The sequence below is a fragment of the Aspergillus terreus genome, genomic scaffold, assembly GCF_000149615.1.
Source record: "Aspergillus terreus NIH2624 scaffold_4 genomic scaffold, whole genome shotgun sequence".
Lineage (NCBI taxonomy): Eukaryota > Fungi > Ascomycota > Eurotiomycetes > Eurotiales > Aspergillaceae > Aspergillus > Aspergillus terreus.
In genome coordinates this window covers 550,514-576,826 of record NT_165927.1, presented here as the reverse complement: position 1 = coordinate 576,826, position 26,313 = coordinate 550,514, and the positions used below count along the sequence as shown (strand labels likewise).

The 26,313-nt window shown below is 53.9% G+C and overlaps 12 protein-coding genes across 12 annotated transcripts; 6 read left to right on the top strand and 6 right to left on the bottom strand.

The window, feature by feature from the left end:
• Positions 1-317: 317 nt before the first annotated feature.
• On the top strand, positions 318-1,855 carry ATEG_02994 (putative zinc metallopeptidase; the record flags this gene model as incomplete). The annotated part of the gene is made up of 3 exons (XM_001212172.1): positions 318-1,610; positions 1,719-1,734; positions 1,779-1,855. 3 exons carry the CDS (start codon positions 318-320, stop codon positions 1,853-1,855), a joined length of 1,386 nt encoding a protein of 461 aa, XP_001212172.1.
• A 238-nt stretch (positions 1,856-2,093) lies between these two features.
• On the bottom strand, positions 2,094-3,488 carry ATEG_02993 (uncharacterized protein; the record flags this gene model as incomplete). The annotated part of the gene is made up of 1 exon (XM_001212171.1): positions 2,094-3,488. One exon carries the CDS (start codon positions 3,486-3,488, stop codon positions 2,094-2,096), a length of 1,395 nt encoding a protein of 464 aa, XP_001212171.1.
• A 715-nt stretch (positions 3,489-4,203) lies between these two features.
• On the bottom strand, positions 4,204-5,837 carry ATEG_02992 (CaiB/BaiF CoA transferase family protein; the record flags this gene model as incomplete). Its single annotated transcript, XM_001212170.1, has 5 exons — positions 4,204-4,415; positions 4,469-4,762; positions 4,815-5,319; positions 5,371-5,489; positions 5,651-5,837. 5 exons carry the CDS (start codon positions 5,835-5,837, stop codon positions 4,204-4,206), a joined length of 1,317 nt encoding a protein of 438 aa, XP_001212170.1.
• A 404-nt stretch (positions 5,838-6,241) lies between these two features.
• On the top strand, positions 6,242-6,870 carry ATEG_02991 (riboflavin synthase; the record flags this gene model as incomplete). The annotated part of the gene is made up of 2 exons (XM_001212169.1): positions 6,242-6,244; positions 6,301-6,870. 2 exons carry the CDS (start codon positions 6,242-6,244, stop codon positions 6,868-6,870), a joined length of 573 nt encoding a protein of 190 aa, XP_001212169.1.
• Positions 6,871-7,282: 412 nt separating this feature from the next.
• ATEG_02990 (Brix domain-containing protein) lies at positions 7,283-8,702 on the bottom strand (the record flags this gene model as incomplete). Its single annotated transcript, XM_001212168.1, has 2 exons — positions 7,283-8,437; positions 8,499-8,702. 2 exons carry the CDS (start codon positions 8,700-8,702, stop codon positions 7,283-7,285), a joined length of 1,359 nt encoding a protein of 452 aa, XP_001212168.1.
• Positions 8,703-9,145: 443 nt separating this feature from the next.
• Positions 9,146-11,173, bottom strand: agm1 (phosphoacetylglucosamine mutase PCM1; the record flags this gene model as incomplete). The annotated part of the gene is made up of 4 exons (XM_001212167.1): positions 9,146-10,024; positions 10,075-10,581; positions 10,725-10,961; positions 11,081-11,173. 4 exons carry the CDS (start codon positions 11,171-11,173, stop codon positions 9,146-9,148), a joined length of 1,716 nt encoding a protein of 571 aa, XP_001212167.1.
• A 561-nt stretch (positions 11,174-11,734) lies between these two features.
• Positions 11,735-12,905, bottom strand: ATEG_02988 (PGAP3/PER1 family protein; the record flags this gene model as incomplete). The annotated part of the gene is made up of 4 exons (XM_001212166.1): positions 11,735-11,789; positions 11,844-12,618; positions 12,683-12,725; positions 12,777-12,905. 4 exons carry the CDS (start codon positions 12,903-12,905, stop codon positions 11,735-11,737), a joined length of 1,002 nt encoding a protein of 333 aa, XP_001212166.1.
• A 786-nt stretch (positions 12,906-13,691) lies between these two features.
• Positions 13,692-15,045, top strand: rmtA (protein-arginine omega-N methyltransferase HMT1; the record flags this gene model as incomplete). Its single annotated transcript, XM_001212165.1, has 6 exons — positions 13,692-13,795; positions 13,853-13,866; positions 13,931-13,950; positions 14,014-14,123; positions 14,185-14,516; positions 14,570-15,045. The coding sequence occupies 6 exons, from the start codon at positions 13,692-13,694 to the stop codon at positions 15,043-15,045; spliced, it is 1,056 nt and encodes a 351-aa protein (XP_001212165.1).
• Positions 15,046-15,899: 854 nt separating this feature from the next.
• ATEG_02986 (putative peroxisomal dehydratase) lies at positions 15,900-17,029 on the top strand (the record flags this gene model as incomplete). Its single annotated transcript, XM_001212164.1, has 5 exons — positions 15,900-16,019; positions 16,073-16,121; positions 16,187-16,507; positions 16,568-16,661; positions 16,735-17,029. The coding sequence occupies 5 exons, from the start codon at positions 15,900-15,902 to the stop codon at positions 17,027-17,029; spliced, it is 879 nt and encodes a 292-aa protein (XP_001212164.1).
• Positions 17,030-17,412: 383 nt separating this feature from the next.
• On the top strand, positions 17,413-19,457 carry ATEG_02985 (putative trimethyllysine dioxygenase TmlH; the record flags this gene model as incomplete). The annotated part of the gene is made up of 12 exons (XM_001212163.1): positions 17,413-17,462; positions 17,507-17,534; positions 17,622-17,833; positions 17,893-17,910; positions 17,982-18,042; positions 18,101-18,161; positions 18,211-18,316; positions 18,368-18,470; positions 18,520-18,619; positions 18,677-19,165; positions 19,213-19,284; positions 19,342-19,457. The coding sequence occupies 12 exons, from the start codon at positions 17,413-17,415 to the stop codon at positions 19,455-19,457; spliced, it is 1,416 nt and encodes a 471-aa protein (XP_001212163.1).
• A 282-nt stretch (positions 19,458-19,739) lies between these two features.
• ATEG_02984 (proteasome regulatory particle base subunit RPT5) lies at positions 19,740-21,333 on the top strand (the record flags this gene model as incomplete). Its single annotated transcript, XM_001212162.1, has 3 exons — positions 19,740-20,050; positions 20,200-20,615; positions 20,675-21,333. 3 exons carry the CDS (start codon positions 19,740-19,742, stop codon positions 21,331-21,333), a joined length of 1,386 nt encoding a protein of 461 aa, XP_001212162.1.
• Positions 21,334-22,163: 830 nt separating this feature from the next.
• ATEG_02983 (uncharacterized protein) lies at positions 22,164-24,518 on the bottom strand (the record flags this gene model as incomplete). The annotated part of the gene is made up of 2 exons (XM_001212161.1): positions 22,164-23,425; positions 23,501-24,518. 2 exons carry the CDS (start codon positions 24,516-24,518, stop codon positions 22,164-22,166), a joined length of 2,280 nt encoding a protein of 759 aa, XP_001212161.1.
• Between the last annotated feature and the right edge of the window lie 1,795 nt (positions 24,519-26,313).

Sequence of the window (26,313 nt, the reverse complement as noted above, 5' to 3'; positions counted from 1 at the left end):
TTTGCAAGTAGTCATCTTGACCCAGTTCCAAGACACTTTCCCCACAGATTTGGGTAGTGAATATACTCCGTAGATCCTATGTAAGTTTCGTAGGGCGAGTACCTAGAGAAGCTGCGAATTGAAGTATGACAGAGTGATAGATGAACCTCGGCTTATCTATTAGAGATATCTTTTTTGCGCTTATCCCTACGGATCCCCTAAGAAAGCCGTAATTTATCTTAGAGAGGTACTAGGGTGGGGGTGTGGATAGGTAGGAAATCTATAGTCCGCATCAACCCGCACCGCCTGCATCCCTATACAGTAACAGTAACCTAGCAATGCCTCAGCTCTCCTCCCCCATCCACATCCTCCAGAATGTGCGACTGGCGTCCGGGTCGTCGACAACCTGGGACATCGCCTTTGAGCACCCGCAGGACTCTCCGCGAGGTATAATCAAGGCCATCACCCCCTCAAACGCGGACTCCCAATCGCCCCCTCTGGCCCTCCCATCCCTCACCCACCCACACATCCACCTCGACAAGGCCTTCGTCCACAGCGCCCCTCAATATGCGCATCTCCTCCCGTCTACCGGCTCCTTCGCCGAAGCCCTCTCCTTCACCAGCCAAGCCAAAGCGCAGTTCACCCCGGCCGACGTGCGCCAGCGCGGCGCCTGGCTGCTGGCCGAGTCCGTCTCGGCCGGGGTGACGGCCATGCGCGCCTTTGTCGAGGTCGACCACACAGTGAACGAGACCTGCATCGCCGCCGGCGTCGCGCTCAAGCACGAGTGGCAGTCCCTCTGCGACATCCAGCTCGTCTGCTTCGCGCAGGACCCCATCTGCTCGGGCGAGTTCGGCGCCGCCAACCGCCGCTGCATCGAGGCCGCCCTGTCGCGCTACTCCGCCGACATCGCCGTCCTCGGCACAACGCCCTACGTCGAGGCCTCGCCCGCCGCGGCCAAGGCCAACATCGACTGGGCCGTCGCCCGCGCCCGCGCCCTCGACCTCCACCTCGATTTCCACCTCGACTACCACCTCGACCCGGCCCGGCCCCCGCTCGTCTGGCATGTGCTGCAGGCGCTCCGCGCAACCGGCTGGACAACGCTCACCTCCACGAAACGCGTCATGCTGGGCCACTGCACCCGCCTCGCGCTGTTCACCGACGCGGAGTGGCGCGACCTCGCCGCCTTCATCCGCGACCACCATCTCCCCGTCAGCTTTGTCGGCCTCCCCACGAGTGACCTGTACATGGCGGCGGCCCCCGCCGGGCCCGGTCCGCGAGGCACCCTGCCCGTCCCGCGCCTGATCCGGGCGTACGGCTTGGATGTCGTGATGGGGGTAAATAACGTAGGCAATGCGTTTACGCCGTGGGGCTCGGCGGATCCGCTGGCGCTGGCGTGCTTGGGCGTCGGGGTGTACCAGGCGGGCACGCAGGCGGATGCCCAGCTGTTGTATGAGTGTGTGTCGACGCGGGCGCGCGCGGCGATCGGGTTGGCGGCGCCGCGGGATGGGCTGGATTTGAGGGTTGGCGATGCGGCGGATCTGTTGGTGCTGCGGGATGTTGATGAGACGGGGTGTGGGATGGCACGGCCGCGGAAGAGCGTGGCCGGGGTGGTTTGGGATCCGCCGGCGAGGGTGTGTCGCGATGTGGTGTGTGGAGGGCGTAGAAGGATACCGGTGACCGATCTTCCTTGAAGCTGCAGCAGAATGAATGAAGACTACAGGAATCATTGAAGACTATAGTTATTACTTGCTGATTGTATGTCAGATGTTCACGCCATTATGTACTATCTACTTAGATAGGTACACCAGGAAGACTTTCAACTTCAAAACCTCCAGGTAATAAAGATGATGGCTCTAGGAACTGGAACCGTCTGTAGTGGGTGTTGCCTCAGCTTGTGGTAACCTACGCAGGATGTACCATACCGCTACGGTACCTGATCTATCTGCCAACGTGCAAGAAATATTACCAATTTTCATGGGCTGTGTGATTTATAAAGTCTCTATATCATAATCCGTCCTAACTCATTCGTGGTGTGTTCCAAACCCTGATCCATGCGCAACGTTCAACAGACAGGTTAAGGAGGCACTGCATCCATAGACGTAGCATAACAATAATTATACGCCCCAGACTGGGGGCGGATGGTTCGTCTGAGCACGAACTTGCGCAGGCCCATGTAACGCATAACTAAATGTCGGACAAGCTGGGTCTTCGCGCATGATGTCTAAGTCGTCGGCATTGGAGGAAAGACCGAAACCATTACCGGCGCGCGGGTATAAACGATGGTCTTCTACTTCGTATTCTGATGACGAGTCGGACTCGTCATCCTGTCCTCGTTGGTCGGAGGAGGGCGTAGGGAGAATGTCGGGGGTGTGAAGAGGTCCTAGCTTTTCACTCACATTGGCAGCGAGTGACGGACCGACGCCAAAATTGTTCGTAGAGGTGGATGGCGATGGCGTGGGGATCTTTGGTGGGAAAGCGAATCTAGACGAGTGAAGAGATTTGAGATTTTCAGGGAACATGGGTATGGTAGGATGATTGTCTGATATTCTGAGCAGAAGCTCGACCAAAGCCGAATGCGACAAGCACGACAGAAAACCCCGTCGCTCGTCCGTGGAGAAGCCCTCGGCGCCCACCTCCAGCTTGGGTATTTCCGTCGGAGGAAAGATAGGACGGTCGAACGTCAATGACGAGACCCCAAGACTGGGGTTGCTCCGGACCACTGTCGGCTGCACGATGGAGATCGGAACGGGCTTGCATTCTCGACAGCGCCATTCCTTCTCCTTGACCGTGACGACCTCGGCGGCGATAGGGGGATCGTGACAGAGTTGGTGCCAGGCGCGGTTGCACTCATCGCAGAACACGATTGCGTTACTGAGCGGACTATGACCCCGCTGACAATGCATGCAGGTGATGTTTGTGTCCTTTGTTCGACGGACGGCCCGCTTGCGCTTCCGGGGTGCCGCACCCTGGGCATGCACGCCATCCGATGTGTCGAGCGGGTTACTGTTCTCTTTCGCAGTGGAAGGCGACGGAGCAGAAGGTACATAGAGAGATGGTCGATTCACCTGCCGCCCAGATTTGGTCTGGGTGGCTATTGGTGCAACGTCGGATTCATCCGAACTGGAATCACCGGCCCGGACAACATCGCTGTCGCTATCATGGCCGCGTCTGCGCTTCTTGCGCCTTCCAGGGTGGCTGCCGTTTTTCCGTTGGCGAGGGCCTGAACCTGGAGTTCTTTTCGGCACGGATGCCGGGGATGAAGGCTTAGATGCCGGTGCCACAGAGGTATGTGACGGAAATTGACCCAGAAACGATGGGGCTGGCGTGCTGAAGGGGGAGTCTGTTGGCTTAGGAGCAATATGAACGAGACCTGGAGCTTTGGTAGTCGTGGTACTATCGTTCTGTAGGGATTGAGAAGCAGGAGCTTGAGCAGAAGCCGCAGCCGTCATGTGGTGGGAGTACACGAACGGTGCCGTCGGCAACTCTATGATGGTGGACGAGGCCTTCATGGTGTTTGCTAGATGAGAAGAATTCGGATGGTTCAGTGGTGAAGAAGATGACTGGGTCCCCCGGACGGACGTGGTATCATTTCTTTGCTGTTGGTGGTGTGGTTCCCCTTTCAGACGACCTGTCACTCGGGCAAGGAGCTCGGTGGTGGCTGCGGACAGCTTCGGGATATGCACCTTTGTGGAAGGGGTGCTAGATGGTCTTGCCGGGTTCGACGATCGGGACCCCGACGACAGTTCAGTGCTGGCTGGGCGCGCCGGTGCTGATGGCTGCGTGTCCGAGGGAATGGTAGTGGTGGTACTGGTGGTGTGCGGCGTTCCGTAGGTTGGTGGCGTTATCGCTATAGACGCCAGGGAGGGAGATGCCCCATGCTGCTCTGACATACTACCCCCCAAGTTGACCGGTGGAGTGAACGGCGCGGCGCTGTCACAGCGACAGGAGGGTCTCGGGTCCCAGCGAGGGCGACCAAGTGTTGGTGCAGCACTCTGACAGATGAATTGCGCCGTTGCATCCAGGCCGGATCCAAGGATTTTATATAGCGTCACGTGAGGACGACGAATCCGTTCCCGCGACAAGGAATGAAGGGAAATCAGCCCCCTAGATTTTCTATCGCGTGTGTTCTTCTTGATTTATCTCTATTCATGATGCATCCATCTACTTATGTATGAGGTGTCTGCAGCAGGTCTACTCGAAAACCCGCTCCGAGTGTCCTGGCGTCTATGCAACCACGCCCTGTTCCTTCAGCCGCTCGATATCCTCCTTTCCATAATCCAGGATTTCTCCCAGAATCTCGTTCGTGTGTTGCCCAAGTGTTGGGGGTGGTGTCCGCACGCCGGGAGTCGCGTGGGAATATTTGATGGGAGTGTTCACCAACTTGATGGGGCCGCAAGCTGGATGGTCAACCTCTGTGACCATGCCACGGGCTCGGACTATCGCAAGACATCAGTAAATCCTGTCATGAAGTTATACCCAGCAGACCTACCGTGAGCATGGTTCAAAGTTCCCTGAATATCGTTGACTGCAGCATAGGGCATCCCGCTTCCCTCCATAATCTCGAGCCATTCCTGCGTGGTCTTCTGCATGGCCGTCTCCTCGATCATACCATCAATGTCCTCACGATGCTTGACGCGATCCTGGTTGGTAATGAAGCGGGGATCCTCCTTCCACTCCGGATGGCCCAGGCGATCGCACAACACTCCGAACAGCCGGTCATTTCCGCCTCCAAAGAGGATGTTTCCGTCCCGAGTCTTGTAGCTGCGGTAGGGCACAATAGAGGCTTGAGGGTGTTAGTATACATTTCAGATCCGTTTGCTCAACACGATACTTACGATGTTCCGTCCCCCATCTTCCAGAGTCTTTCTCCCCGCTGATCAATGCCGAACTGGCAATGTTTGCTAACGTGGCGACCTGAACGTCGCTGAGACAGGCATCGATATGCTGTCCCTTTCCAGTCCGCGCACGCGCCAGAAGCGCCGCCATGATCGCATTGGACGTGTACAGCCCGGTGGTCAGATCAGTCACGGCCACGCCGACCTTCACCGGAGGACCGTCCCGACTGCCCGTAATATGCATCAAGCCCATCTCGGCTTCCACCATCACGTCGTACCCAGCGCGGTTACTGTACGGACCTGTCTGACCGTATCCGGTGATACTCGCGTAGATAAGCTTGGGGTTGATTTCTCGCAACGTCTCGTAGTCCATGTTGTACTTCTTCAGACTGCCGGGTAGATAGTTTTCCACGAGGACATCGCATTGCGCCGCGAGACGGTGTAGGATCTCCACGCCAGACTTGTGAGCAAAGGAAAGGCCGATTGACTTTTTGTTGCGGTTGACCTATATACTGTCAATGGAGGATCCTAGCAACGGCATCGCAGGTGTCCGTACCGCAAGATAGTACGCACTTTCACCGGGCCCTTGGCGCGATTCATCCTGGTATGTTGCATACGGCGGGCCCCATGCGCGTGTATCGTCGCCCCGGACAGGATGTTCGACTTTGATAACATCTGCTCTGTCGGGCGCATTCATGTCAGCATGTTTACCCTAATGGGATTCTGAAGCCAAGATATTGCCAATTACCCTAGATCTCCCAATATTTGGGTACAATACGGCTGAAGCATACACAGTCAGCAAAATGCTTTCCCTCAGTTATAATCCTCTGCAGGACAACTTACGCCGGCCAGAACCCGGGTCATATCCAGCACGCGGACACCCTTGAGGGGAAGCGTATCGTCTGCGGGGGCGGTCGAGTATGGGCGCCATTGCGGTGTACGGAGCTGCGCGCGGAGAAGACCGCCCGACCGGCGCAGCGCCGGAGCGAAAACAGACCGACGTAGCTTCAAAGTAACATTCATTGTGTAAATAAAGACATTGACCAGCGTAACCACAGACAATGGACAATGCGGAGGATGTCCACGAAGCAGCGGGAGGACTAAGTAAGGAAGACGGATGCGCCGAAGCCGAGGTTGGACCCATATCCGCTCATTCTTTCCCACCTCTATCCGCCTCGCCCATCATCCCCTCAATCCCGAGCTACTTTCCACTATGTTTACCGGTCTGGTAGAGACAATCGGGAGTGAGTGAATCCTGCTCTTCTAACATGGTGACATCAGCGGTACTGATCGGTCTTGCTTTCCAGCGGTCGTGTCCCTGGAACCCCTCGACACCTCGTCAAGCGGGGGCGGGGGCACCTCGCTGACCATCTCCAACTGCGAGGAGATCCTCACCGACGCTCATCTGGGCGACAGCATCGCCGTCAATGGTATGTAGCCGTCTCCGACCGCCGGTGCCCCTACGGCACGCCCACGCCGTCTCCAGCATCTGACCACCCCACCTCCAGGAACCTGTCTGACCGTCACGGCCTTCGATAAGACCTGGTTCAAGGTCGGCGTCGCACCCGAAACCCTCCGCCGCACGAATCTCGGCTCGCTGCAGACGAACTCGCGCGTGAACCTCGAGCGCGCCGTGCTGGGCGAAACACGCATGGGCGGCCACTTCGTCCAGGGCCATGTCGACACCATCGCTAAAATCCTCTCCGTGACGCCCGAAGGCAATGCCCTCGTCTTCCGGCTGCAGCCGCGCGACATAGGCGTCATGCGGTATATCGTCGAGAAGGGCTATGTCACCCTCGACGGTGCCAGCCTGACCGTGACCAAGGTTGTGGACGGTGCGGATGGGTTCTTCGAGGTCATGCTTATTGCCTACACGCAGGAGAAGATCGTGACGGCAGCCAAGCGGGCGGGCGACGATGTCAACGTTGAGATTGATATCGTGGGCAAGTATGTTGAGAAGAGCGTGCAGGGGTACTTTGCCGGCACGGCTGGCGGCAATATGAGTATCTTGGAGAAGATGGTGGAACGGATTGTCGAGGAGAAGCTGAAGAAATGAGTCTAGGATTGCACGGGTTACGATATGCACGATTAGAGCGCCTTCTGCTTAGTTTGGCTACTGTAAATGTCACGTTTATATCTATATGGACTTTGAAGCGTATATGAACCAGCCAAGATTATGGGTATATTTTGTTCGCCGCTGAGATACTCGTGCAACTATCGATGACTCAATAGCCATCCTGTAGATTTCACCGTGCAGCACCTCCAGATACTAGGCTAGCCTCAGAGTCAGGAAGACGAGACTCGAGATAGGACCCGGATGGTTGCGTAGCAGTGCAGAAGTGGTGTTCGTCTCCGCTAGAATCCTTGCGGAGTATGGGACGATGCCCAGACGGGCTCGCAGATCAACTTTTAGTGCTGTCAAGCATCAGAGATGCTTGTAGGCTTCGAGAGCGAAGCGCGAGGCTCCCTTATTCCTCCATAGAGTCATCCTCATCACCCTCAACCTCGTCTTGGTTCTCGTCATCGAAATCGTCGCTGAGCCAGTCATCATCGTCCATATCGACATCTTCTTCGTCATCATCATCGTCCTCAGGCACCTCTTTTCCTTCAGCCTTAGCCTGCACCTTGGCCTGCTTCTTCTTCTCGATGTTCTCCTTCTGCTGTCTCTTTCTCTCCTCCTTCTCCTTCTTCCGTTGCTCCCAGCTCTTATCGAGATTCTTCACTTCCGCCTCAGACTTTTTGATATAATCGTGCCACATGATCCGACCCTCACACAGGCCCTCCTCGACCTTGATCAGACGGAGCCTCATGCGCGGTCCTAGCTCCACCAGCTTCACGGCACGCTTCTCCACCCCCGGAGCCGCATCCAGTTTCTTCTGAGCCTTCTCCTTGTCTCCCGACTTCATGCGCTGCAGCTCCCGCTTCGTCAGCACCTTTTTCGTCGTGCTCTCCGCAACCTCCACCTCGGCGTCGGTGTCCAGTTCCGTCTCACTGGCAGAGGTGTACCCAGCGGCGGAGGGGTCCAACAGATAGTCTGCCGCATCCTCCAGCTTGCCCAAATTCGGGACCGCTGACTTGGCCTTCTCCTTGTTGCGGATCTCCTTGGGGTCCAGCCGACGAATGCGCTTCGGGATGCCCGTTTTCCGCGTCGTGATGGCGTAGTGGCGCAGGTTCAGCACGTACGAGTCCTCCTCCTTTTCGTCCTCCCCATTCTTTCCGGACAGCTCCCGGTTCAGGAGCATCACACGGCGGATCGAGTGCAGCGGCGTCGCTTGCGGATTGATTGGTGGGAAGAGCGACTGGAAGACGGTCGTCGTGAGGCTCTCCAGACGCTTCGGCACCTTGGACGTCTCGGTCGCGTTGGGTGAGTTGAAGTTGTTCATCACCAGCAGCGGCGGAGTCTTGTGGTCCTGGCCGCCGCCGCGGGGCCGCTTCAGCGCCCGCTCGACGTCTCGGCAGAGGGAGTAGTTTTCGACCTTGAAGTGGAGGGTCGGGCCGCGCGGCGTCAGCGCCAGACGCATGTTGGTGTTTCCGGTCGCGGACTTGGAGAACAGCATCAGGTGTGTTACGCCGAGCGGTCCGGCCATGACGGTGTAATCTCTCAGACGGTTGGATTTGCGTTCCTGGTCGCGAGTTAGCATTGACTCCTGGAAAAGGTAGATGACACAGTTATCTTGAGATTACCTTCAATCGCACAGCAGTGTCAGGCTCCATCATTGTCCGCACATCCTGCACCAGCTGGCTGACGCTGGTACCGACTTGTGAACCGCCGACTCGAATCACCATCGACTTGGGCGTTTTGCTCATGGTCGCGGCGCTCCCCTTCGCCGCAGCAGTAGCATTTTGGGGACGAGCGTGAGTGCGCTTCTTAGTACGAGCCTTTGCCATGGTGGATAAAGTGAAAAAAGAAACGACGAGGGTGAAAAGTGGAAAGTTGAAGAACTTCCCTGTGGTTGACCTGCCGACGGAACTTTTTTTTCTGGGCGGAAAAAGTAGATCGTCGGAGTAAGACGCGGAGGCCCGGATCATCTGTTTTCCCGGCTCGATAACTATGGCTTCTGCTTAACGAGCTTACGCCCTTATGATATGAAATTTGAAAACTTCATCATTAATTCATTCGTGTCATTTCCTGTTAGTTCTATGAATAGTTGCTTCGAATGGGTAGTAAGTCTGAGCCCTCGCGACATATTCCCGACCATCAAGACAATCCTTTTGTATACATAACAGTAAAGCAACTAATGCTTGAACCTCGCAATCCGTCGACTGTTGCCGCTATTACATAGAACAGGCAAGTTTCTTGTATTGGCAAACATCTGTCAATCCGAAAAGGCTCAAGACTGCAGGATCTCCTTGATGCTGCCAGCTTCAGAAACAGCATTGGCAACGCGAGTGGCAAGGTCATCAGCCTCCGACCGGCTAGCGGCCTCCGCATACACACGCACGGCATCTTCAGTGCCACTGGCACGCGCGAAGCTCCGTCCCTTGTTGTAGCGAGACTGCAGAGACTCGATCTTGGCCTGCAGGCCGGGGGGTGACTCGAGCTTGCGCTCGGCATCGTAGGCCTTGAAGATCGACCGGTCAGCAACCTCCACACGGACTAGCCGCGATGGGAGGTCGGTGTAGGTGGCAAGCCACTCCTTTGGGGTCCAGCACTTGTGGGCAAGGATAGCTTCAACGAGAAGCATGTCCGAGAGGGCGTCGCCGACCGCCTGGTTGATGAGGTCAGTCAAGGCGTTCAGGCACTCGAGGGAGCGTTGCTGGGCCGGAGACTGAGGCTCGGTGCTTTTGATCGTCTTCAGGGCGTTCTCCGAGAAAGTAATAGTGCCATGACCGTTGGCCTCGAAGTAGACGCCAACGTCGAAACGCAAGGCAGCGTGGTGGAGATGCTTCACACCAGTGTTGGTACAGACGGAAGGCAGCTTCAGGACCTTCTCGATGTAATCCGTGCTGGCTCCGTTGGCATAGGCTGTCTGAACAACACCGATCTTGAGCTTCTGAGCGATTCCAGCACTCCGAGCAAGGTCACCGATGAAAGAGGCAGCAAGGGTGGCGATCCGGTCACCATCCAGCATCCTGAAAACGTTGCCCTCGTCCATGAAGTAGTAGATAAGACGGTCGGCGTCACCGTCGAGAGAAGCGCAGCGATCGAGGACCGACGCCTTAGAAGAGGGAGGGGCGCGCTGCTTGGTCTTGACGTAGTCGGCACCGCACTAAGAATGATGTTAGTACGAATTTCGTAGGTAGGTCACGATAGTAGTACCTCGTAGTTCAGTTTATCGGGGTTGATAACATCGTCATTGACGACCTTGATATCGACTCCGCCTTGCTCCGCACTAGGCAGGTACTTGATGAGTTCCCTCAGCTTGGGTCCACCGACACCGTTCGCGCAATCGACAGTCAAGGTGCCCTTGACCTTGACACCCCGCATCACTCTTTTAAAGGCCTCGGCGAGCTTCTCATAATAGCCCTGTTCCGAGGGCTCGCCGTATTCATACTGTGTACCGATGGTGTTCTTGCAACGCACGACATAGTGGAGCTGAGGAGTCGTCATGAACTTGAGGTCCTGGAATTCGACCTCCGTCGCGGCGAGGGCCGAGTTGAGGACGCTGACGAGGCGCGAGCCAGAAGCGCGGGTATCACGGGCAAAGACGACACGGGCAGGGTTCTCCATGCTGACGTCGATTTCCTTGATAAGCTCTTCATACACATCGGCGACCTTGTCCAAAGGAGCATTAGCGAGCTTGGTTGCGTAAGCCTCCCATTCAGCCTAATCAATTATCAGTCACCAGTCCATCCCGATCGGGGTCATGTCGACTCTTACTTCGAGCATCTCGCCCTGTTGTTATATTTCCGTTAGTAAATTTTGAACTGGTCATCGGAGTCTTTTTCCCAGGTCCACTCCAGACTCACCATTGGATCGACCAGCTTGACGCCATTGTCTTCGGCGGGGTTGTGACTGGCCGTCACCATCACACCAACCCATTGTCCACTAAGTTTCTTGGACCGCAGACCGGCAAGCAAACCAACAGAAAAGACGACGGTGTTGAGGAGGTCACTGGAGATAAGACGTTGGCGAAAGTGTAAACAACCAGGGGCGATCGCGGGGTATGTGGAGGCGGGGCAGATCAATCCTTCCAGGGGTGGTTGCTTCAATGAGAGGTCGAGTTACTTACGCCTTCATGCGGAACTGCAAAACGGGAAGTTTGGTCAGTTGAAGAGGCCGGGCGAGATAGAGAGGTTGGGATAGAGTGAGAGGGTTGACATACCCCAGCAGTGCCATACTGGAAGACCTTTCCTTCAGGTTTCAGGTACTGCGACGCCGCCTCGGAAATTGCTTTCTTGATGGCTGGAGAAGCCATTGTGGTACAGGGTAGGCCGGAAAGAGGGAGTAGGAGACCTAGGATGGAGATGAAGAGAGCTGTATGAACACAGCGTACGACGAGAGAGAGGGGCGCGAGAGAAAAGAAATGAGGCTGAGGGGGGGGATGGCGTAGAAAAAGAGTCGCGGTGCCCGTGACCGAGAATGGGGTGAGACACTTTAGTACTATTATTACTCTTAGTCGGTTGGCCTGAGCTTCCTTTACTGCCACAGCCCACTTGGAGCGGTGAGCTACCAACCCACCTTGACCCGGATCGAGGAAGCCGGTGGAAATAAGACCCTCAAAAGGAGCTACCTGGGACCACAATAATGATAGTAGTAATAATACTGAGACCACCCCATCAGTGGAATACGAGGACTCATCGATTGCCTTGGCGTTGGTGGCTTTCCAGAATTCTATATATTGTACAAGGTATTCGGTCACCTGGACCTACATTATTGCAGCTGACTCCAACACTGGTCAGGAGCAACAAAAGAAAAGAAGGAAGGATTCGAATTCCCTTCCGATAAGAAATCTGCCTTGCCTTTACACCCTCTTGTCCTAGGCCTTCAATCTGTCTCCAGCCACGTCGTCTTGGACGTCCTTGATCAGGTACCTGTCACAGTCAGCTGCACGGAACTCAGAGATGAAGATGTAGATCCCAACGTACAAATACCACCAGGCGGTCGGGATGACGGTTCCCAGATGCCACAAGCTGTGCGCATCGATCAATCCGTGCCACGGAGCAAAGTCCAACAACTCCAGACTCATAGCCAACATGATCCAGGCCACGATCATTGCTGGCCAGACATGCCAGGGTTTGCCATTCTTTTGGTATCGGAAAAGACTAAACGCGACCCACAGGACATTCTGGGTCATGCCCACCACGATGTTGGCGATCATGTTGTAGGTGTAGTCCCAAGACCAGAAGCTCAGGTAGCACACGTGCATCGCGTACAGCAGGACACAGACCGCCGTCAGAAGGCGGCGTAGGGTCGGCTTATGTCGGGGTTCCTCCTGATCCAGACGGAATATCCGGATGATGGCGAGATACATGCCATACATGACGTTCGCGCCAGCTCCAAAGTAATCCAGCTTCTCGGTCAAAGGAAAGTCCCTGGTGTGAAAGAGCATGCTGAACGTCCAGCACGCGAGACCACAGTATCCAAAGGCCAGATAGTAGCCCCGAAGTGAATGCCAGGAGGGGATCGTTTCGCGAAGCCGGGAAATGCCATGCCAGTGTGCAAGGAAGTTGAAGAAAGAAAACAGGACGGAAAACGGTTCCTGCATGCCGAGGATTCGGCGGAAAGGCCATTTTCCATGGAATTGCACCACTGGATTGAGCATCGGAGGGTCTCGGGCGACTCGGCGGTCTGTCACCACATGCTGGCAGGTGTAGTCACATTCGGCGGGACAAGTCCAAAGCAGAAGACGGAGATGGAAAGCTAAAGAAGACGGGGTTAGTTAGATGTGAGCCCATTTCAAACACAAAGGGTAGTTGGAACTTACGGATAACCGAGCTGCCATCCTGACAATTTTCCGATTGACAGATCTGTTTGCTGGTTAGCTTGTTTACTGGACAAGCACCGAGGGAAGTAGATACCTTAACACATTCTTTGAAGTCGGGAAGATGATCGCCCAGGGACGCGGTCGATCGGCCAACAAAAGTCGCTAGAAGAAAGAAAAGAAGGCAAGTGAAAGCGGTCGTTCTGCTTGAGCCTCCTAGTCTCATGGTGGGCTACGTGTTTGACTGGCGGTACCACGCGGACGTGTGAACTAAGGAGGAAGCGGGCGCAACGCGTCTTGAGGGCGGAGGAGGCGGAGGAGGCGGAGGACCGCCGGTCGGCACCACCAAGTCCGATGGCATCTTGGCATTTGCCGTCTATGTACTCCGTCGGTTGGCTATATCGATCTGTTCGAAAGCTCAACCGAGGAAGAGAGATATGTACAGGATACGAACTTGTTTATTTTATTAGATAGACACCTACATTCGAATTTCTTAGCTTCGTTGATATGTTACCAATCGTTAGTAGGACTCGAATTGGAGGGAGACCACAGACATCGTCCGGCAGCAGTACAATTCGTGTTTTGTCCCACCCCAAGGCATTTACACGGACACCAGTAAATTCAGGATTATGATTGACTTTATTGAAGGCATTCACTCGTACCTAGGTAGCTGGAAGTGAATGAACTGACAGGCCATTGTACTCCGGTGAAGAGCGCTTGTCCTATTGAATCTGTCTTCAGGGCTTTGTTATGCACGTGATGATAAGTCCCAATTGGGGATGGCGGGAGGCGATAACGCTAAACTCAATTTAATCTAGTGCAGGCGGAGGAGAATTTCCAATGAGATTAAGACTAAGAAAAAAAAAAAGTCGCTCGTAGGGATCTTGACGGGCGCTTAACCTTCTCTTCCTCCAATCTATCGCCTCACAGACTCGATCTGTTCTTCTCTGTCTTTAATTCTACCGACTCATCGATTCTCTCTTCCGCCCGATCCTTTACTTGTTGAGGCAATATGAACGGAACCGATAGAGCTTCTGCAGAGCCTGCTGGTATGATAACCAGCAGTGCGGATCGCATGGTCGGTATGGACCACGCTGAAGTCCGCTACTTCACCAGGTACGATGTGATACTGTATGATCTGTGAGGATTTACTGATTGCTAATTCAATCCTAGCTATGATCATCATGGTAAATCAATACCTCTTATTGAACTTGTTCTTGATCCGACCAGCTAACTTGGAGCCCCGCTTAGGCATTCATGAGGAAATGCTTGTAAGTCAAGATCGCACACATCTCACATACCACATTGATCACTAACGCACTGCGCTTTTCCAGAAAGATGATGTCCGTACCAGATCGTACCGTGATTCTATCTACCAGAACCGTCACATTTTCAAAGATAAGGTTGTCCTGGACGTTGGTTGCGGTACCGGTATTCTCAGCATGTACGTGGTTGAGTACATCGAACATTCCCTCTGCATATTTCTGACAAGAGTTTGCGCATAGGTTCGCCGTCAAGGCTGGCGCGAAGCACGTCATCGGTGTCGACATGTCTTCCATTATCGAGAAGGCTCGTGAGATCGTCGCCGTGAACGGAATGGCCGATAAGATCACTCTTCTCCAGGGCAAGATGGAGGAGGTCGTTCTGCCTTTCCCCAAGGTTGATATCATCATTTCGGAGTGGATGGGATACTTCTTGCTCTACGAGAGCATGCTGGACACCGTCCTCTATGCGCGCGACCGTTATCTCGTGCCCGGTGGCAAGATCTTCCCCGACAAGGCCACCATGTACTTGGCCGCCATTGAGGATGGCGAGTACAAGGATGACAAGATTGGATGTAAGAACCAACCGCAATCGGATGATTCTCGCTCCACCCACTGACCGCTCTAGTCTGGGACAACGTGTACGGCTTCGACTACAGCCCGATGAAGGAGATTGCCCTCACGGAGCCTCTTGTGGATACCGTTGAGATGAAGGCTCTTGTTACCGATCCTTGCCCTATCATTACGTTCGACCTTTACACTGTCCAGCCTGCCGACTTGAGCTTCCGGGTCCCCTTCCAGCTCGCCGCCAAGCGCAGCGACTTTATCCATGCTGTGATTGCTTGGTTCGACATTGAATTCGGTGCCTGCCACAAGCCGATTACTTTCTCTACTGGCCCTCATGCCAAGTACACTCACTGGAAGCAGACTGTCTTCTACCTGCGCGACGTCCTTACCGTGGAAGAGGATGAGGTTGTGTCGGGCTACCTGGAGAACAAGCCCAACGAGAAGAATAAGCGTGACCTCGACATTACCATCGATTACAAGTTTGAAACTGCCGACAAACTGCGTTACGCGGAGGGCAGCTGTTTCTACAAGATGTGAGTCTCTTCTCTGGAAGACGAGGAGCGTATTGACTGACCCACACAGGTGCTAATTGAACTGGGGTTGATGTTCTGCGGCCAATTTTAATTTCAATCTAGAGCCCACTTTTGGATCGGTGTCATAATGCCGACTCATTGAAAAGTTACAGGAGGGCATCATAGCATCGGCGGAAAGTCCGTGTCATGTCATGGACTTTCCATGACACGGACTCTTGGGTTAACGGTCTCATTCTTCTTTGGTATCTTTGGATGTTTCGTCCTGATTTGCTGTGATATTTCTTTTATCTCATTCAACCCTGTTGCACGGCGTTGTTGTTTTGGAAGGCAGGGGAACGGCATCATTGTTCGGCGTGATACGGAGAGATGATTTCCACAGAGACGATATAAGCTCCTCGATTTTGCAAGTAGATACCCCGAGTTGATGCTCAATCTAACGACCTCCGACGTTCTCCTTCATGTCTATCTTTTCATTTCTGCTCGTGTCCAAATGGGAACAATGGAACTACCGGATGTCTGGTGTGCCCACTGATTGATAAAAATTAGGGGCTCCAGTGTCCACCGGTAGCCGACTTGGCGGGCCAGTCGACTGGCGAGTTTCGGCCAAAGCGGCGCGGATGGGCCTCGGTTGGTGATGGTCCAGCCCCGCAAAAGATGGATGGATTTGTCTGGCTTTCTGACTACAAATAGTTACTGAGGCGCTCTACCCATCCCAGCGCTCCGGTCATTCTTCTGCTTTTTCCTCATTATCCGTTCCATTCCAGCTTCCATTGTCATTACTTCGCCTGATACCGCGCGAAGCCCTCATTGATCTACCTCACCGTCCATCCTATTATTACTGTTCTGCCCCCCTTCCCGATGTCGGGCCCCGGAGCTGGTTACGAATACCCTGCCCAGGAGGTCTCCTGGCAGAAGCGCGATGTCCTGCTGTTTGCCAACAGCATCGGCATCAAGGCCGACGAGCTCCACTTCCTCTACGTAAGATTTGTCACTGTCTTTCGGGAGGACGTCTTCTCATCTCTGAGCTTTAGGAGCTTCATCCCAACTTCGCCGTCTTCCCGACATATTCTCTGATTCTGCGTACGCACTATACTCCTGGTTCATAATATCCCTTGCATTCAGACATTAACACTGTTTTCCTGTAGCCTTCAAGCTCACCGACCAAGAAGTGACGGATTTCTATGCTCGTCAGCAGTCGCACCCTATCCCGGGTGTTCCCAAATTCGACCCCCGTCGCTCTGTCGACGGCCAGCGCAAGCTCACTGTCCTGAAGCCTCTTCCTCCTACTAGTGCAGGCAAGAAGTTTGAGCTGCGCAACAAGGTCATTGGTGTTTACGACAAGGGCAAGTCGGGGTCTGTGATTGAGTCGGAACAGTCCATCGTGGATGCTCAAACTGGCGAGGTGTACACCAAGACCGTCAGCAGCGGTTTCATGGTGGGACAGGGTAACTGGGGTGGACCCAAGGGTAAGTTTATAGCTGTGCATCTCAACTTGCGTGTATACAGTATGTCTGACCGCATTGCAGGCCCCAAGGCTGTGAACTATCCCCCTCCTGAGGGCAGAAAGCCCGATGCTGTGCATGTTGTCCAGTCGACTCCTGAGACTCCCCTTCTCTACCGGTAAGCCATCCTTCAGGAAGAGGAAAACGAAAGCGAGGTTTATAAAGCACTGCTAACATTCGCTTGTCTATAGCCTGAATGGTGACTACAACCCCTCTGCATGCCACCCCCGAGCCCGGTGTGAAGATGGGATTCGGCGGTGTCATCATCCACGGTCTCTTCAGCTGGAACTCCGCCGCTCACGGTATCCTCCGCGAGCTTGGAGGCAGCGATCCCAAGAACTTGAAGGAGTTCCAGGCCCGCTTCGCCTCCCCTGTGATCCCTGGCGACAAGCTTACCACCGAGATCTGGCGGATGGGCACTGTCGAGGATGGCTTCGAGGAGGTCCGTTTCGTGACCAAGAACCAGAAGGGCAAGGCTGTTCTTAGCAATGGCCGCTGCCTGCTGAAGATCGTTGCTGGGTCCAAGAGCAAGCTGTAAATTCGATCATTGCTTTTCATGTCCGATAGTCGATGGTGTACATAGCGTAGGAGTCATGTAGCATCAACGCAGCGATTCCAACCATACACTAAATTCTAGCCTCGCAATGATGCAAATAGTTAAATTTTATTCCACCAGCAAACGGTTATGCCTATTCTAGCGATTTCCGAGGAAAACCGAGCCGATAATGATGTTATCACGTGATTGATGGGTATATCCGTGGAGAGTCCGTTCGTGCGGGCACTAATTGCATGACCAATTTATATCCCTCCTGCAGGTGATCGTTACGATTTGATCGGTAGCACGCCAATAGACTGAAGAGCATACCGTCATGAGCAAGATTGCTTCCACCCGGGCCCTCCGGTCCTTGAAATACCTTAAGTGAGTAGTAGATTGCGCTTCATGAATATTGGCTGATTCTGTAGCCTCTCCAACTCATGGAGCGCCCAGTTGGTAAGTAGCGACAAGCGCATCATTTGCAAACCCCAATGGCAAGGACAAGCAATTTTATTATCAGACTGTGCTTAACTTCATTCGCAGTCTCCTAGATCCCGTTGCCTGCCTACCAACTGCAGACCCACCATCGTCAATGCACCGCGGCGGGTTGCTTTTGCTCTGACAAGGACAAATTCATCCATTGCCACCCATAAATCAGGCCGGAACCGCCAGAATGCTTTCGAGTATTCTCCAAACGACTACGCCTCAGTGTATACATACCTCAAAAGCTCGCCAACGAGCCAAGAGGGTCCTTTGTATGTGGATTTCTTCCCTACCTCGTTTGTAGAACTGCGTTGCTAACAGTCTGTCATAGTGGAACGTTTTGGCTTCGGTAAGCGCCAAATTTATTGGAGCATGTAATCAAAGCTTACCAGGGCTCCTTTTGCTCCAACACAGAGATAGTTGTCAATGCTCCAAGTGTATCCATCCGGACACAAGACAGCGGGCGGTGGATACTTTCTCGGTATGTTTCGATGAAGCATCTACAGGTTACTGTGGCAGATTCTTTAACGCCTGGTTAGATCCCTCGTGATGTGTCGGTCAAAGATGTCCAATATAATGAAGGGGGTGCCGAGGTGCAATGTATGCCCCCAGTGACAGGGGCGAATGGCTTTTGCTAACTTCACTAAAGGGTCAGATGGACACCGCGGTGTCTACCCGTACTCATTCCTGTCTACCCACTTCAACTCCCCTAAAAATAGCCAGAGCAAAGTAGGCTATACTCACTCCAATTTCAGGTGAGAGGTCCTCATTTATCGACGTCGAATTGACAAATAACGTACGACCAGACCTTTCAAATCACACGACCCCGCTAGCAAGGATTATCCGACAGTGGCATATGCGGATGTCATGTCCAGCAATGAAGGCTTGTTCGAATGGCTTGAGAAAATTGTGAGTCAATCACCGACCTGGTAGACATGCTAGTCTAATCCGTGCGAAGTACGTGTGGGGTTTCTGCTTCGTCAAAGGCGTCCCTGTTGACCCAGAGTCGACCAAGACCCTTATCGAGAGAATAGCCTTCATTAGACACACCCATTATGGTAGGTCCTAAGTTTCCTCCTCTGATGTGACCTTTGGCTAGGATCTAACCCGATCAGGTGGTTTCTGGGATTTCACGGCGGATCTGACCTTCAAGGACACTGCCTACACGACGGAATTCCTCGGCGCGCACACGGATAACACCTACTTCACGGACCCAGCCAGACTTCAGCTCTTCCACCTCCTGTCTCATACGGATGGCGCCGGCGGTGAAAGCCTGCTGGTGGATGGATTCCAGGCCGCTGCTCGCATGCGGGCTGAAAACCCCTCCAACCTCGGTATCTTGCAGAGCGAGACCCAGCCGTATCACTCCAGTGGTAACGAGGATGTTTGCATCTTACCTGCAAGCATGGAGCCTGTGGTCAAGGTCCACAAAGAACTGAATAGGATCTACCAGATCCGTTGGAACAATTATGACCGGGCTGCGAAACGGGACTGGGACCTGCACCGTCAAAACAGATGGTACAACGCCGCGCATCATTGGAACAATATCATCACGCGCCCCGACATGGAGATCTGGACACAGCTGGAGCCCGGTACTGCGCTCAGTAAGTGCTTGTATTCTGCGGATGTAGAGCCAGGCTAATCGGTGCAGTCTTTGATAACTGGAGAATGATGCACGGTCGTTCCGAGTTCACTGGAAAGCGCAGAATGTGCGGCGGCTACAGTATGTATATCCCTGAAACTGAATCGGTGCGTCCCTGAACAATGCTAATGTTTACAGCCAACAATGATGACTTCATCTCGAAGTATCGTCTTCTAAAATTCGGTCGGGAGAAGGTCCTGGAGAACCTGGGAAACACCTTTGTCTACAAGGACAACCCATTCTACTACATTTGAGAAGCGACTGGCAGATAGCTGTATATAAGCATAGAAGAGTGAATGCAATGTGGTTGTAGCATAGAAACACCCAAAAGGTTGATGACGCTGGGACCATTTGTCAGGTATCACGTGATGCAGGCAGGGCAGCTGACGTTGTTTGGCCGAAGCTCTCACAGCTCCGTCTCTCCAACTCTCCGGCCACCGTTCTCCATCATCCTCATTTCCCTCCCAATTCTTGCTCTTCCATCGATCCCTTCGTACCTGTTATCCCGCTAATCCCACCCCCGCCCTTCCCCAACCATGTCTACCCTGGAGGATCTCGACGACCTTGAGCGTGAAGAGAGAAAGAAGCCGGACCAGGGCGATGGCGACGGCAAGAAGCCCGACGGCGATGGCGACGCCGAAATGAAAGATGCGGAAAAGAAAGAGGAGGAGGAACAGCTTCTAGATGAGGAGATTCTCAACTCGAGCACAGCGGACATCGTCAAGCGACGACGGATGCTGGAGAACGAACTCCGCATAATGAAGAGCGAATTCCAACGGTTGACGCACGAACAGAGCACGATGAGAGAGAAGGTGAAGGACAACCAGGAGAAGATCGAGAACAACAGGTATGATTTTGTCTTCGTCCGGACGGGGGTTTGGAGCTGTTCGCCGCAACGTACATCACTTGCGGTGGCGATGAACACTTATCCCTCTCGAGACGTAGCGGCTCTCTTGAGATATCCTTTACATGTACTCACTGTCATCCCTTCCACAGGCAACTACCATATCTCGTCGGAAACGTTGTCGAACTCCTGGATCTGGATGTTGAGGCTGAGGCCGCCGAAGAAGGAGCCAACATCGACTTGGACGCTACCCGGGTCGGCAAGTCGGCCGTCATCAAAACGTCTACCCGTCAGACTATCTACCTCCCGCTCATCGGTCTAGTAGACCACGAGAAGCTGAAGCCCGGTGATCTGATCGGTGTGAACAAGGACTCATATCTGGTCCTGGACACGCTACCGGCTGAGTACGACAACCGCGTGAAAGCCATGGAGGTCGACGAGAAGCCGACGGAGAAGTACACGGACATCGGAGGCTTGGACAAGCAGATCGAGGAGATCGTCGAGGCCATCGTATGGCCGATGAAGGAGGCCGACCGGTTCAAGAAGATCGGTATCAAGGCACCGAAGGGTACGCACGCACCGCTCGAAATCGCTTTCACCTCCCTCACTAACTGAACTCCCATCCAGGCGCTCTGATGTACGGACCTCCCGGAACGGGTAAAACCCTGCTCGCTCGAGCCTGCGCCGCCGAGACGAACGCCACCTTCCTCAAGCTCGCCGGTCCCCAGCTGGTGCAGATGTTCATCGGAGACGGCGCCAAGCTCGTCCGCGACTGCTTCGCGCTGGCCAAGGAAAAGGCGCCGTCGATCATCTTCATCGACGAACTGGACGCCGTCGGCACCAAGCGTTTCGACTCGGAAAAGTCCGGTGACCGTGAAGTGCAACGCACCATGCTGGAGCTCCTCAACCAGCTGGATGGCTTCGCCTCCGACGACCGCATCAAGGTGCTTGCCGCCACGAATCGTGTCGACGTCCTCGATCCCGCCCTGCTCCGGTCCGGTCGTCTGGACCGCAAGATCGAGTTCCCCCTGCCCAACGAGGAGGCCCGCGCCAACATCCTGCAGATCCACTCGCGCAAGATGGCCGTCGAGGACACGGTCAACTGGCCCGAGCTGGCCCGCAGCACGGACGAGTTCGGTGGCGCCCAGCTCAAGGCCGTGTGCGTCGAGGCCGGTATGATCGCGCTGCGGAAGGGTATGTCCAAGGTGGGCCACGAGAACTACGTTGATGCCATTGCCGAAGTGCAGGCCAAGAAGAAGGACACAAACATGGGAATCTATGTTTAATGCTCGGGAGGAATGTGCCTCATGATCTTCCCATAATGTCCTTCTTTTGCCGTTTCTTTCTTGCGTCATGTCATGTATCTACGTACAATCCCGTGAGTCTAACCAGGACTTGGCTGCATGCTTAGTCCCTACTTTTCAGTGTCTGTTGGGAAAATAGATAAACAGTAATCGTGTCTTGAATCTTCGTTCCGTTCGTAATATACAACTGGTAAACATATATATTTTGGCCAGCACTAGGACAGCATTTAAGTCACGGATCGATACCACAAATTCCAGTTGAAGTTCACGATTCTACTCCTAGCAAGCAGTGCTGTATTTGGCAGGCTTTGACGGATAAGGTTGCAGAAGACATATACATTATACAATATAGACCGATCAACGTGCTATGTACTTGTACAACGAGCCGGGTTCATCCCGAACAAAACGAATGGTATAGTGAACAACAGACGCCAGCCCAGCCACTGTCCTTGGCAAATACAAGAAAGGGGATATAATGTAAACGAAGACCATGGTATATGACAAGCCGACCCAGGTCCAGTCCAACGCCACGATGATTAGATGGGGACAGGACAAAAAGAAAATAGGTGTATGTGCATCAGGAATTGTAGGTACTGTAGTCGGGGAGCGAGGGTATGTGCAGAGGTAGAAGAGGGAGGCACTTTGCCATGTCGAGATAGGGGTTGTTTTGGTTGATTGTAGCAGGTGAAAGAGAGTTGCGATGAGTATCGATCATCCGTAAAAGAAGGATTCCGTAACGCCGTTCCGCGCATGACTGTAAGCGTGTTCGTACAGATGAGAAGATAAAGAAAAAGGTGGAATCGGTGGCGACTTTAGAAGAGATTGTGGACGTCAACGATCTTGACATTTTCCGGACGGTCTCGCTCCATGTGAAACCACCAATCACGGCCATTCTTGTGGCTGTAGTTCCAGGATCCAGTGCAGGTGTCCTTGTCCCAGGGTAATCCAGTGGGCGATGAGAGGCTCATGGGAGTTGGGGGAGTCGAGGACGTGTTGGGGCTGGTAGCCAGCCCGGATCGACTGCCGATGCCACCCCAACCGAATCGCGGTGTCGTTGTCGTTGCTGGAGACGGTGGTTCTTCAGGGGACGGGCTCATGGTGGGTTTATTACCGAAGCAGTTGACACCAACGCCGGCAGCGTATGTCAGAGACTGATTGGACGCCAGAATATGCTTCCAGCTCACAAGGCCACCATCCGCATCTTGCCCCTTCATGTCGGGGTGGAGGATGAAGCGAGGGATGGACACGTCCTTGTCACTGGTCTTTGCCCCCGATCTACCCATGTATGCGGGCATCCGGAAATCGAACACAGTGACGGGGCCGTCATGAGCCTCAGGGGAAGTGCTTCCTTTAGAGTGTTCTCGCATTCCCCACATCGACTCCTCGTCCATTTCCATATCCGATTCTTCTTCGGCGGCTTCCTCCAGGGCGTTGTCGGGAATATATCCGTCAGAGTGATCGGTGATTAGGACCTGCATGCCGGTTTCCGTGTCCTTGGCCGCCATATCGATGAATGTTTGCGCGCGAATCCGGGCTGAGGTCAGGTTGTTGCCGCCAGGAAGAGCCATCGGTCTGGTATTGACTGAGCCATGAGAACTTCGGGGAAGGCAGTATCGGTCTGCCGGCTGCAACGCCTGTGCTCTGGGGAGCGGTTTGCAGACGGCCTGAAGAACGCCTGGAGGTTCAATATCCGACGGGGCCCGAAGAGCCTCTAGACGGGGGAATCCGGCGGAAAGGATGCTTTGGGCGAGATGAGAGTTAGGCGTTTCGATATGGCGTGGAGGTTTCATGAACGGGGCATAGTCGAGTCTGGTGAGAGCGGTGTTCGGATCGGGGCAAGCCACATCCCAGTGCAGGAATTTGAGGCTGGAAGAAGCAAACAATGGTTGGAAGATCATGCCTTCGGCGTTTAGGGTAGGACACTTTTCGGTTTGGACGAACTTAAATCGTTCCAGCTGTCCAAGTGAGGCCAGTATCTTCGAGATCACAAGAAGAGAGTTGATGTTTTGCTCGATGAGGGCCAGCGACTTCAAGGAATTGGATTCTGGGCCGTGAAGTGTATTGCGCGGAGGCCCTGCGTCCCGTTACTCCGGGAAGTGTTTTCCCAGTCGCAGGAGACTCGGAGGGGGTGGTAGACAAAGCAGAGCACTGTCTGCAAAGGCGTCGGCATTGAAGTTCGAGATGCACAGATTTCGCAGCGATGGCAAGAGGCTGAACATGCGAAGGAAGATGCTGGGTTCGACAGCAGTCTTTTCGCTCCATCCGTACATCGTCAAGGTCTCCAGTTTGGTCCAAGAGACATGGTAATCCAGAAACTCATACATCTGCAAGGGGCCTAGACTGCCGGGACATGACATGCTCCGAGGAGATACCTCCAAAGCTTCGGGAGCCTCGCCTAGGAGCCATGTGTGCTCCTTCAGCTTTTTCCGGGTCGACAAGGCGTGGGTCAGTCGATCGAACTCGTGATTGTAAGGGATCATCAACCCTAAGAGTCGCTCCAGATTCGGGCAAACCATGACGACGGAGGCCACCAAGTCTCGGTATTCCTGCCATTGGGTGCTGTGTTTGCTTGTCGTGAACAAGACGTCTAGTTGTGGGACACGGAGTTCGATGACAAGATTGGCCAGCAATCGTCTTTCCCGTAGAGTGCGTCGCAACAACTTCAACCGACTTCCTCGTTTCAAGCGGTATTTCTTTAACTGCGCAGGCGAATCACAGCCGATAATATGAATACGAGTGTACAGTCTCGCTCTCACGGCCTTCTCCCAGACTCGACAGGTCAGGGACAAGGCATGCAGGTCGCGCTGGTAGCACGTTAAGCACCCAGACTGGCCGGGACTGGTATGCAAGAATTCAAGCTGATCCAAGATGGTGTCGAAGATCTCCGGCGGCAGTTTCTTGAAAATCGACTCGAGGATCTTATCCAGGGAGGCGGCCGAGTCGCAAAGATGATATGAGGGGATCGGGGAGGCGGTTGGCGAGTAGACAGTTGGGGATGTTGATACGGTATAGTTGGATTTGAAGGAGGAAACCGACGACGTTCGGGAGGAGACCGGCTGCACCGTCACGTTTGTATATGCGGAATCCTTGTACCCATGGAGGGCATGATGAGGGGCGGAGGTATAGGGCACAGCAGCGCTCTCGGGTCTACTGGCGACAACACTCATCATGAAGACTTGTCCGGTGTTTGACAAGCATGAAGACAATCCGATTGATCAGGCGAGGGATGACAGGAGTGAAGAGGGACGGTCGAAGATAGGATAAGGGGGGAGAAAGTGAAGCGGCTGGTGGAGAAGGTAAGAATGTAGTGTACCACCGGAGCGGCGCGTTGGTATGCAGAAGGATCTTCGAGGGACTTTGCAAAGTGAGAACAATGACACCGCAAGAACAATAGCAGGGGTCTGAGGAAAGCAAAGAAAGAGGGTGTTTTTGGAATAGCCTGAGACGTACTAACACGAAACAAAAGGAAAAAAAAGAGGGAAAAAGAGGGGGATCAAAGCGGGAGGATGTTGGCGCGGGCGAAGAGAGTCATGGACTAGCCTAGCCTAGCGTAAAGTTCTCGAGTGTTAGTCGACAACCCCAAAGGAGCTTAACTCAGGGTCAATACTGAGAACTGCATTTTTTGGAGCACCAACCCACGGACACGCCACTGCTTCGTTTAAGTTAGAGTGGTCGGACTAGGAGACATGGGACGGCAGTCGAGGGGCCGATCGTCCCCACAAGAGGAATGAGGATCTTGCGTTCACCACGTCGTCGAGTAATGTCGATGGCGTCGCCATGCGAGGAAAGGTCAGGGCTGCAGAGAAAAGCGGAGAGGGTCAGTTAGCCCGCCAGACGAGAAAGATGAGCAGGGGGATGGAGGGCAGGAATTGGTGGAGCGAGACTGCATGCGGATGGAAAGGGGAGCAACGCCGTGAGGACAAGGTCGCTAGTTGCAGGATTAGCCCTCCCGAAGGAGGATTGACATACCCGAATCAGTAACGATGGGTTGTCGACGAGCACACCGTTCCCTCCGTCGAGGAATATCCTTTCCTTTGCCTGATCAGCCTTGTCCGGGTTGGAGTACGGAGCAGATGGTGAGGGGAGGTGCATGAACGGGGTTGGATGTCTCACCTCGACGAAAGGATTGCATTGACTGCAGTGCACCCACATAGCTGGTGTCAGTCATTCATTTGCATAACCCGCGATGACGACGTTCGTGTTGTGGAAGCAGAAGAGGCAGCACGCCACGAGTCGCATTCCAACAAGAGCCGTGGAATGCTCCTGGCGCTAGGCCCCAGGGGGTTAGCCCCAGTGGCCAAGGAGAGTTAGTGCCAGGCACCAGCGCACTAATCCCGTTAAGGCAAGCCCTATACATTGCCGCCATTCCGAGAGGAGGTTAGTGTCTTGGCAACCCCCTTTTCCTTCTGTTCTCTTCTTTTCTTTCCTTTTTCCTTTTCGTTTCGATCACTACTCCATGTGTACTACTTCGTACAGATGCCGATTTCTCATTCCGATGTCTCCTTGTCCCCTTGCAATAATCTCTACTGCGGATAACCATCGTCAGCCTCCAGTAGAAATCCATCAACAGGTACTAAATTGTCCATACTTCGACTCCGTACCTCCTTAAGGCCCCTCCCCCTGACAACACGAGGTCTGTTGGATTCCGTCATACTCCGTAGACCCGTTCCATCCATTGGTTCACACCGTTGCGCTTTTTAGATTGGCTGATCCGCGGGAACCATTCATATATTGTATGCAGTTGTGAACGCCTCAGAGGTATAATTTACGGTATCCATCCGTGACTAACGCCATACTCGGAGTATAAAGCCATACAAAACAGTAGATACGCCAACATATGGAGTCTGTTTCACTTCGACGCTATATATAGGACTGTCGTACAATACATACTGTTCATCCACTGTATCTACTCCGTAGATAAATGTCGTACACCCGGGGCTTCTCGTCGCGATCCAGCCGGCT